The sequence below is a fragment of the Ictalurus punctatus genome, chromosome 25 (assembly GCF_001660625.3).
Source record: "Ictalurus punctatus breed USDA103 chromosome 25, Coco_2.0, whole genome shotgun sequence".
Taxonomy (NCBI): domain Eukaryota; kingdom Metazoa; phylum Chordata; class Actinopteri; order Siluriformes; family Ictaluridae; genus Ictalurus; species Ictalurus punctatus.
In genome coordinates, this window is record NC_030440.2 from 1,006,656 (window position 1) to 1,018,110 (window position 11,455).

The 11,455-nt window shown below is 39.9% G+C and overlaps 1 protein-coding gene across 3 annotated transcripts; it reads left to right on the plus strand.

Moving 5' to 3' along the window:
* The first annotated feature begins 975 nt into the window (after positions 1 to 975).
* On the plus strand, positions 976 to 10,615 carry LOC108257918 (leukocyte elastase inhibitor). 3 transcript variants are annotated; one of them, XM_053675832.1, is made up of 8 exons: positions 976 to 1,064; positions 1,426 to 1,603; positions 3,341 to 3,445; positions 3,806 to 3,946; positions 5,208 to 5,325; positions 6,986 to 7,128; positions 8,004 to 8,171; positions 10,060 to 10,615. In XM_053675832.1, exons 2-8 carry the CDS (start codon positions 1,436 to 1,438, stop codon positions 10,468 to 10,470), a joined length of 1,254 nt encoding a protein of 417 aa, XP_053531807.1. In that variant the 5' UTR covers positions 976 to 1,064; positions 1,426 to 1,435; the 3' UTR covers positions 10,471 to 10,615. The 3 variants fall into 3 exon arrangements, with proteins under 3 accessions (XP_053531807.1, XP_053531809.1, XP_053531808.1); XM_053675833.1 differs by having other exon boundaries at positions 1,016 to 1,038; XM_053675834.1 differs by lacking the exon at positions 3,341 to 3,445.
* The last annotated feature ends 840 nt before the right edge of the window (positions 10,616 to 11,455 follow it).

The window sequence follows — 11,455 nt, forward strand, 5'->3', positions numbered from 1 at the left end:
CCTAATAAAGTGCTCGTGAGGATATACTAATATACTAATTAAACCATCAAAACATAAAAATACATGCTGTCACTAGCCTAAACCTGGGCTAGCCATGCTGGAATTCCACAAGTAAACGTTTAGTAAATGTGTTGTATTTAAAGGTGTATCGCATCACCTTATCAAAACTACAATAACGCTACAGTTTAAAGACATTTAAGCTTTAATTTATTTCCCTTTCTGTAGATAGTTACAAGATTGCACTCTACACATAATCTGCCATGTTGAAAGCCATTACAATCTAGTGAAGTTCATTTTGAACGATATTTAATATGACTCGGGAACAATGAGTTGTCTCAGAGAGTGATTCGTTCACTTTTGACCGGGCATGCGCTGTAACATCCCCATAGGTTCTGTATAGGAAACAGAAATGATTAGTTCAGCTCTCGAGTCTTCGGGTTCGAGTCGTTCGTTCTTCTGGTGACAGCCGCATAGGCAACGCACCATGCCGTACCGGAAACGGGAGGAACGAACGACTCGAACCCAAAGACTCGAGGTGTGAACTAATCATTTCTGTTTCCGGGGAACGGACGTGACAAAACGTGAGGTGAAGTGAACTAACAGACTGCATAGCCTCAAGACCCAGCTAAGCTATTAATGAATCATCTCTGTTTCTCATAATTCGGCCTTGGTTGCATTAGCCTATAGTTTATTTGATAATTTATTAAGTACTAGATGTGTTGGGAATTTAACATGTAACATTTTAATTATATTCTGCTGAAAGGAACGAAACGACTCGAGAAAAGATTCGTTCATTTTGCTGAATGAGATTCAAAGAACAGAGTCAGTAAAATGATCTGAACTTCCCATCAGTTGCCTCCAATGAGGTGGGACTCAGAGGGGAGGTGGGACTTGGAGGGGAGGTGGGACTCAGAGGGGAGGTGGGACTTGGAGGGGAGGTGGGACTCAGAGGGGAGGTGGGCTGGGAAAATATATATAAATATAAAATCGCACAGTTTGAGGAACACAGTTTGAGGAACACAGCATTTCAGACAGCAGGTCAGTGTAACAGTGCAGGAGTTAAGGTAAGTGTACTGCAGTATTGTAATGAGAATGTTGCAGTTAAAGCGTCACAAGACGGCTGTTTGTCAGGACGATCGCACACGCAGTAGTTAGGAAGGAAGCATCAGATGTTGTTTTTTAGTTCATAAAGTTTCTGCGAATGTTTAGAACTATTTCAGTTTACTTCACTTTCGAATGACGTTTTAATAGCTGATAAGAGCTTTGTCTTAGTCAGGCGCACGCCCTTGTCGCTGTTTTTTTAATGGAGTAAATTTCATGTCAATTCATGTTTTTAGTGTCATATTTTCACTGCCTTTTATTATTTATTGATTTTAATTTATATATATATAATTTGTTATTTCAAAAAATATATTTCTCCTTCAGATTTTGCAAAATGGAGTCTCTTTCCGTGGCAAACACCAATTTTGCACTTCACCTATTCACCAAGATCAAGGAAGACAAAAAAACCGGGAATGTCTTCTACTCTCCTCTCAGCATCTCTTCTGCGCTGGCCATGGTGTCTCTCGGAGCTGCAGGCAACACAGCAACTCAGATGTCTGAGGTCAGAACAAAAATAATAATCATGCAAAATCATAATAGTTATATTAATACACATAAGACAATAAATGTTAATAATCATGGAGTAAATAAAGGTCGAAACATGCTTGGTTAGAAAAATAGGTGAAGAACCAGTTCATCATTGGAGTGGAGAATGTAGAGTCCTGTAGCTCATCACCTTGGGAAATGTGTTTTGAAGACAGGATGTGGAGGTTGGCTAAAACTTAATTCCAGAGAGATGCTAGAATAGAGAGAGCATGATTACCAGTGCTGTACAGCTTGGTAGCAGGAATAGTACAGTCACAGAAGGGAAAAAAAGGGAAGGTTTGGATGAGTAAGGGTTGGTAAATGGTGACATGTTCAGACAAGTAGCAGTTAGCAAGACTGTTCAGGGATATTGAGGGTATTTTAGTCTAATCGGTACATTTCCACCATTGGCATTTGAACGTGTATTTTATTAATAAAGAAATATTTCATAAATTTCTTACCCGTCTGTGATTTTTCTATCACAGCTTAACTGTGGTGTCTTTCTTGCATGATGTTGTCTTTTGGCAGTATATCATGAATCAAACCTGTTAGTTTGCATACTTGGAGATTTGTGACTGTTCAAACAGGATCAATCCAATGAGTAGCCTGTGAATGTAAAATCCAATCCCAAAACCATTGTGCTGTTAGCCGAAGTGAGTGTTTTAACGTTGAGCATGCTGATACTGAATGGAACTAAATTTCAGCATAGTCTAATTTCAGCCTAGTCATCCATTACAAACCATCCACAGCATGTGAACTAGATACAGCAGTAGGTCATTTACTTTGTACATTTTGGCAATACATAAAGAACAGGTTCCCAATCCTGGTCCTGTAGTCCCTGCTGCCGTGCACATTTGAGTGTTTTTCCAGCTCCCAACACATCTGATTGAACTAGTCGGCTAACAGCTCTTAACACTAAAATGTGCAGGATAAGAGGTACTCCATACCAGTGTTCGGATCCTGTGCTCTGAAGACATGCACATAAATTCATCATTGTCATTTCTTTATAACTGAAGATCTGTTTAGTTGCTACCCCAACTCAGTTCCCTTCTTTTGATGGGGTAGGATTCAGTTTGTCTACTGTGATTATAAAGAAGGAACATCACAGGACGCATGGTGAATGTGGTGGAAATTCACCCAGATGGTACAATAACGTAAGAAGATATGTAAATTTCTTCATGTTCTGTGGTGACTGGTAGAAATTCTGTGGAAAATTGCTCAACTAATGCAAATAAAAAGCAAGACTCATCATACAGCAGCCATTCAGACTGTTTATTGGGCCTTGGCAAAGGTTCTCACCACATGTCACATCCACTGCTTGTGTTTTAGCAACATGCCCCTAAAGCAGTTTGTTTAGGGAGTGTGATTCACTTCACTGGAATTGCACAATAGCGACATCAAGGGTTGTCGAGAGAAATGGAAATCTTGCTATTTACTCTGGGCCTGGTTTGACGTTAGATCATCCTGAAACATGAGTAGGGTGTAGGGGAAAGTGTGTCCGTTTAATTCCTGTATGAACAGTTTGTTCTGTGCAATGGATCTGTATATTATAATAAACATGGTAAAATCCTGCTTCATGATTTTTAAGTCCACATTTATATACTAAGTATATGACCATGCAGGCACGCACAAATTTTACTAATGTTCACGCAAACAACTTGTGTATGCAGTTAAAAAAGATTTTGCAATTCTGATGATTAATATGTTACTGTAGGTCTTGTGCTTCAACAAACCAGTGAAGCCTAAATCTGTTCAACCAGTAGCAGTCCAACAGGCACAGCAATCTCAGAAGGTCCAGTTACCATCGGCTTTACCAAAGGTTATTGGATGCAAATACTCCGTGGAGGCACTAACATCCATGGGGAAAAGGCATTATTTTGGCAATAACATTGGTGATGGTAGTTAATGGGATACATATAGGTGCTTCTCCTTGGTGGCGGATAACTGGGACCAGTGCTGCCCTTCTTTTTGTGCATTTGTACTACACAGCTTACATATTAAAAAGTATGACATATGAACCACAGTTTTCACTTGTTTCTACTCTTTTATTCATGATTTGTTACGTGAATCTAAAATTCTCTCAGGATGGAGGTAATCTTCATTTACCACAAAGATTTCCTGCTTTTTATTAAAAACAAATAAAAAAAACTTTGATTATATCTCCATCCATATTACCTAGGTTCTGCACCACAACAAAGCCACAGACGACGTCCACGTCAGCTTCAACAAGCTGATGGCTGAACTGAACAAAGCAGGAGCTCCGTATGCCCTCAGCACGGCCAATAGGCTTTATGGAGAGCAGACCTACAAATTTGTGGAGGTAAGATTTGTGGATACAAAGATGTGCAAAATAACATTTCTACCATACACACTATGTATCATGATATAGAGCTGTGCTAATAACAACCCAACAACAAAACAGTAGTTACACACAGACACACACACATATATACACGTGTATGTGTGTGTGAACTAACATTTGTAATATAATGAGGCAATTTCTATACAATATATATTATTCTATATGGACATGGTAGTGGGTCCTGTGTAGTGGGTCCTGTGGGGTTTTGACTGGGTCCTGTGGAGTGAGAAATGCTCACTCCATTTTAATTGAAATCATTCTCGTATTCATGACTGAACTCTAGAGCCTTTAAAGCAGTGGTCACCAAACCTCTTCCTTGAGATCTACCTTCCTGCAGGTTTCATCTCCAACCAAAATCTAACACACCTGTTTTAGTTGACCAAGAACTTCTTAAAGCAATGATTGGGTGGTCATGAGGGCATGATTATGTTTGGAGCTAAAGTCTTCAGGAATGTAGATCTCCAGGATCAAGGTTGGTGACCACTGCTGTAAAGACATGTGTGTATACAAGGTTGTAATTCTATCTGGATAAAAACCATGTGTCAAATGATTAAATAAATCTGAATTATCTTAATAATGTGTGGTTGGGGTACTCGATCCCGGACTCTGGTCCAATTATGCACAGACTCGCACTTGTCATGCACTCGGGTAAATCTGTAGTTGAACTTGACACGGACTCGGACACTTCGGAAGTTTTCTGAGTACAGTCGAGTCTGCCTCATGAGACGCATCAAATAATTGAAACGTCAACTCGAACTGCAGGATACAATATAGTGTGATACAAATTAAGCTGTTTTATTATTGTATTTTCACACACTTGTAATATAATAAGTTCTACATACACCTCTATATCCCTTTTTTCATTGAAACCATTTTTTATAGGAAACTATTTGGAGTGCTGACATGAAATAAAAATATTAAATGGCAATGGCAAGATGTAATAGTGGTATTTTTTGTTATGTTTATGTATTATGCCATTGGGTTGTGAAGGTTAAAATATTAATTTAACAGCTCAGTGTTGAGTTTACAATTGTGATTTCAAATCTTTTCAGTTTAATTACTTTCTGGACTCGACTCGGACTCGGCCATTAAGGACTCGGACTTGAGTCTGCCCCTTTTGGACTCTGTTGAAGTTCAACTCGGTTGCATTTATTCTCCAGTAATTGTTGATCTTCATGTATTTCATTGTTTTTAACTGATTTTCTTTTTTTTAAAACAGAAATTTCTGAAGGAGACAAAAACACACTACCATGCTGAGCTGGAAACTGTTGACTTTAAAGCAAATGCAGAATCTGCACGGGTCAATATTAATAACTGGGTGGAGAAGCAAACAAAAGGTTAGTACTTAAACATGTTTTTGAGATTTCCATCTAAAATGTATTCATGTAGTATTTACACTTCCATGGGAAGTAAAATAGTTTGATTAACAGATTGTAAAATCCTTGAATGTAATTTCACTGCATCAAACATTCCCAAAGTAGGAATGTCACAAAGTCGGATAGCAGTTAGCTTTAATCTTCAGAAAATCCGTTGCTGATAAGTTGAGCCATGATATTGTTATTGGAGCAATACCATACAGCACTGTGAAAAAGTATTTGCCCCATCCTGATTTCTTCTGTTTTTGTGTATCTCATACTAAACAGTTTTAGATCTTCAAATGAAATACAACATTAAAACAAACGCAACCTGAGAAAACACACAATAGTTATTTATTTATTTTTTTAAAAATGTATTGATGCAAAAAAAAAAATCCAGCACCTATCGCCCATGTGAAAAAGTAATTGCCCCCTTAAACTTAAAATCTGGTTATGCCACCTTTAACAGCAATAACTGCAACCAAACGCTTCTGATAACAGGAGATCAGTCTTTCATGTAATTTTGACCAGGATTTACTCCTACGCTTTGGATAATTGTCTTGCTGCATAATCCACTTTTCAGCACTGTATAGAGGGCTCTTGTGACTTTAGTGAAACACTGACAATAAATTGTGTGTATTTTATTATCAGCATGCTTCTTAAGCTGATGAACTTTTTCTATCCATGTTTACCTTCCACAGATCTAGTTTAGCTATAATTCAAACCCACTTTGTAGATTGTTCCTGTCATGATTCCCCCTTGAAGCAGCGTGCTCTAAGCGCGAATGCGTGAGCACCTGCTTTTCCATAGTTGACCGTAGTGACATCTGGACACGTGTGTTTTGTTTATGTTTCTGTCATGTCTCCTCCTTGTTCTGTCATTGGCTGGGATTTCACGTGTGTCTGTATTGCCCTCAGCTGCTAGCAGTTTAGACACTGATCATGTCCACATATATACCGCGCGCCTCCCAGCACAGGGCACGGAAGATGATCGTAGAGTTAGATTAGTTCGTTTAGTAGTCCTAGTCCTAGTCCTAGTCACGGTCCATGTTTAGAGTTAGTTGACGCTGGATTATCCGCTCCCAGTTCCTCGTCATAGTTCATGTTTCTCATTTTGTTTATTGACCCTGTTTTCCGTGACCACGACCTTGATTCATGTTTAACCCTGTGTATGCCTGTTTGCCGATCGCCTGACCTTCGCCTGTTTTGGAGTATGTTTTTGGATCACGTTTGGATTTGTCTGCGTGTCTCTCTTTTAAAATAAACAGCTGTTCATACTGCACTTGCATCCGTCCTATCTCCGCTCCGTCATGATACATGACAGTTCCCCTGTGATCTTGTTGATTTTCAGTTATATTATTTTGTGTACTCCCTCAGTACTAGGATACTACTACTTTCTTCTCCTTCTTCTTCTTCTTCTTCTTCTTCTTCTTCTTCTTCTTCTTATCATTATTATTATTATTGTTGTAGTTGTTGTTGTTGTTGTTGTTACTATTATTATTATTATTATTATTATTATTATTATTATCATGATCATGTTCTACTTAACTGCATGAAGAAATGTTTTTTTTTCTATGCAGTGTTTCTATATGAATGTTGTGTCTGCGTAACAATGTTTTTGTGAATTGAAATTCTCACAATAGAAAAGATCAAGAACTTGCTGGAAAAAGGAATTGTTGATCATTCGACCAGACTTGTCTTGGTGAATGCCATCTACTTCAAGGGCAGCTGGGAGAAGCAGTTTAAGGTTGACGCAACACAGGAGCTTCCTTTCAAGCTGAACAAGGTGGGTGCCATGCAGTTACAAAAAAATGCAGCCTCTTACCCTTTCCTCTCCTCCTTCCTGTCCTCCCCTGTGCACTCCTGTCTTCTTTTGTGCACTCCTGCCCTGTCCTATTGTGTTTTGTGAGAAATTGCACTGATATCTTGTGGCCAAGAAACTAAATGGTAAATGGTGCACTTATATAGCGCTTTTATCCAAAGCGCTTTACACGGTGTCTCATTCACCCATCAATGGTGGCAGAGCTGCCATGCAAGGCACTAACTTGTCATTGGGAGCAACTCGGGGTTCAGTGTCTTTCCCAAGGACACTTCGGCATGTGGAGTCACGTGGCCTGGGAATTGAACCACCAACCCTACGATTAGTGGACAACCCGCTCTCCCACCTGATCCACAGCCGCCAGACTAAATATAGATATAGCTATTTCAGGTTTTTTAGAAAAAATTTTAAACTGTAAATCTAAAAAATCTTTACCTAATAAAATAATTGCATGAATCTCGTCTTTCCTCCCTTCTCCTGTGCACCCCATCCTCTTTTGTCTGCTCCTGCTTATTGCCATTTTGGAACCTCTCCTATTTTGCTTTGTGAGAAATTGCACTGATATATAACAAAATATAGGCATTTAAAAAAAAGTAAACAAAAACAACCAAGCAAAAAAACTCCTAAAGATGAAAAAAAGTAGCACTGTAACTTGCGTACATGAATAAGGTTTTCTCTGTAGTGGAGGTAAAATCTCTCCAGTTAAAAATCACAGCATGATCCCCTTGTGGAAACGGTGGTGATCTGTCATGCATGTTTGTGAATTGTGAATTTTTGTGCCCCCCCCCCCCCCCCCCTTACATTAATGCATAATAATGCATTTTAATATGTTTTACATGCAGAAAGAAACTAAACCAGTGCAGATGATGAATCAGGAGGCAAAGTTTCCGCTGGCATTCATTCCTGATCTGCGGTGCAAGATTCTTGAAATGCCATATAAGGGCATGGAGCTCAGCATGCTAATTATGCTACCTGTTGAGATTGAAGACAACACTACTGGCCTTGAGAAGGTGAATGATAAATCTACTTAATTTATGTATAAAATGATTTTTTTTATAGTGATATATATATGTATATATATTATACAGTATCTCACAAAAGTGAGTACACCCCTCACGTTTTTGTAAATATTTGATGATATCTTTTGATGTGACAACACTGAAGAAATGACACTGTGCTACAGTGTAAAGTAGTGAGTGTACAGCTTGTGTAACAGTGTAAATTTGCCGTCCCCTCAAAATAACTCAACACACAGCCATTAATGTCTAAACCGCTGGCAACAAAAGTGAGTACACCCCTAAGTGAAAATGTCCAAATTGGGCCCAGTTAGTCATTTTCCCTCCCCGGTGTCATGTGACTTGTTAGTGCTACAAGGTCTCAGGTGTGAATGGGGAGCAGGTGTGTTAAACTTGGTGTCATCGCTCTCACACTCCCTCGTACTGGTCACTGGAAGTTCAACATGGCACCTCATGGCAAAGAACTCTCTGAGGATCTGAAAAAAAAATGGTTGCTCTACATAAAGATGGCCTAGGCTATAAGAAGATTGCCAAGACCCTGACACTGAGCTGCAGCACGGTGGCCAAGACCATACAGCGGTTTAACAGGACAGGTTCCACTCAGAACAGGCCTCGCCACGGTCGACCAAAGAAGTTGAGTGCACGTGCTCAGCGTCATATCCAGAGGTTGTGTTTGGGAAATAGACGTATGAGTGCTGCCAGCATTGCTGCAGAGGTTGAAGGTGTGGGGGGTCAGCCTGTCAGTCCTCAGACCATACATTGCACACCGCATCAAACTGGTCTGCATGGCTGTCGTCCCAGAAGGAAGCCTCTTCTAAAAATGATGCACAAGAAAGGCTGCAAACAGTTTGCTGAAGACAAGCAGACTAAGGACATGGATTACTGGAACCATGTCCTGTGGTCTGATGAGACCAAGATAAACTTATTTGTTTCAGATGGTGTCAAGCATGTGTGGTGGCAACCAGGTGAGGAGTACAAAGACAAGTGTGTCCTGCCTACAGTCAAGCATGGTGGTGGGAGTGTCATGGTCTGGGGCTGCATGAGTGCTGCCGGCACTGGGGAGCTACAGTTCACTGAGGGAACCATGAATGCCAACATGTACTGTGACATACTGAAGCAGAGCACATACTGCCGCAGGGCAGTATTCCCGCATGATAACGACCCCAAACACACCTCCAAGACGACCACTGCCTTGCTAAAGAAGCTGAGGGTGAAGGTGATGGACTGGCCAAGCATGTCTCCAGACCTAAACCCTATTGAGCATCTGTGGGGCATCCTCAAACAGAAGGTGGAGGAGCACAATGTCTCTAACATCCACCAGCTCCGTGATGTGGTCATGGAGGAGTGGAAGAGGACTCCAGTGGCAACCTGTGAAGCTCTGGTGAACTCCATGCCCAAGAGGGTTAAGGCAGTGCTGGGAAATAATGGTGGCCACACAAAATATCGACACTTTGGGCCCAATGTGGACATTTTCACTTAGGGGTGTACTCACTTTTGTTGCCAGCGGTTTAGACATTAATGGCTGCGTGTTGTGTTATTTTGAGGGGACAGCACATTTACACTGTTACACAAGCTGTACACTCACTACTTTACACTGTAGCAAAGTGTCATTTCTTCAGTGTTGTCACATGAAAAGACATCATCAAATATTTACAAAAATGTGAGGGGTGTACTCACTTTTGTGAGATTATGTGTGTGTGTGTGTGTGTGTGTGTGTGTGTGTGTGTGTATATTATATATATATATATATATATATATATATATATATATATATATATATATATATATATAATATATAATGATGTGTACGTATAGTATTTCTGTATTATATAATTTATTATCTTTTTTTTTTATGTTATTATTTTATTTTAAATAAAATCAGCTTGAGCACAAGCTCACTTATGACAACTTCATGGAGTGGACACGGCCTGATAGGATGCGCACTGTGGAGGTGCAGGTGTCTTTGCCACGATTCAAACTGGAGAAAACCTATGACATGAAGGAGCTGCTCATCAGCATGGGCATGGTAGATGCCTTTGACATGGGGAAGTGTGATTTTTCACACATGTCTCCTTGCGATGACCTGGTGCTCTCCAAGGTGGTGCATAAGTCTTTTGTAGAAGTGAATGAGGAAGGCACTGAAGCAGCTGCAGCCACTGCGGCCGTCATGATGACGCGTTGTTTCAGGCCTACCCCCAAAGAGCGCTTTGTGGCAGACCACCCCTTCCTCTTTTTCATTCAACACAAACCAACCCGAAGCATTCTCTTTTGTGGACGCTACAGCGCTCCTTAAATTGCCCGATGCTCTGAAGTGCAATTATAACTCTATGCAGTCATTTGATGTCATAACTAAATAAGTGTGCACTGACTAAACATGTTTCGCTTAAAATATGGAAATATATTTCCTGACATATTTCCAATAAAGCACTTTGGCAAAATAGGTTGTTATTCATTACTTACATAATGACCTAAACATGTTCTTCACATCACATATCAGTGTCTTTTATTAAACAATCTTTGTCTTTATATTTAAAAAATATGCCGCACGGTGGAGAATTGGGTAGCATTGCCACCTCACAGCTTCAGGGCCCCTGATTCAATCCTTACTCTGTTCCTGTCTGGGTATTCTCCCCCTGTTCATCTGGGTCTCCTCTCACTGTTCAGAAACATGCCGATAGGTGGACTGGCTACACTAAATTGTCCCTATGTGTGAACGAGTGAGTGAATGTGTATGTGCATGGTGCCCTGCAGTGGACTGGCATCCTGCACTACTGCAACCCTGACCAAGATAAACAGTTACTGAAGATGGATGAATGAAAACTATTGAAATAACAGTAATAAGTGTATTTTAACATTAATTAATAGCTTCAATTAATTATCGCTATAATTAATTATTAATTCATCAGTTAATAATAACATTAATTGAAAGTAAGGTTCCACCATCTACAGTTTTAACATATTTAACCAATTACAATGGAAATAAGGGAGGCACTTGAAATGTAATCCTTTCTGCTGTCTCAGATAAAGCAGCAGTCAGACAAAACAAAATGAACACAACAGCCAATTCACTGACGGGGAAAGGAAATGGGAGAAGAAAGTCAGGAAGGAAGAAACTGCTAACTGTTGAGTAGCTGTTTTCTTACTGTTTGGTGTACACATGGCAATATATAGCTGTCTTATCCACTGTCCTACGCTAGGGTTTTTGTGGTAAAATTCAATTTCTGGAGGAGACTCAAGAGGTTATGATCCATGTGCAGGAGGTTTATAATAATGTATGC

What these genes read in the sequence shown, in the direction of transcription:
- LOC108257918 (XM_053675832.1), top strand. Translation starts at nt 1,436, where the DNA reads ATGGAGTCTCTTTCCGTGGCAAACACCAATTTTGCACTTCACCTATTC. An exon ending in GGTGGAGAAGCAAACAAAAG is followed by an intron (nt 5,326 to 6,985) that starts GTTAGTACTTAA and finishes TTCTCACAATAG; the next exon opens with AAAAGATCAAGAACTTGCTG. An exon ending in TTCCTTTCAAGCTGAACAAG is followed by an intron (nt 7,129 to 8,003) that starts GTGGGTGCCATG and finishes TTTTACATGCAG; the next exon opens with AAAGAAACTAAACCAGTGCA.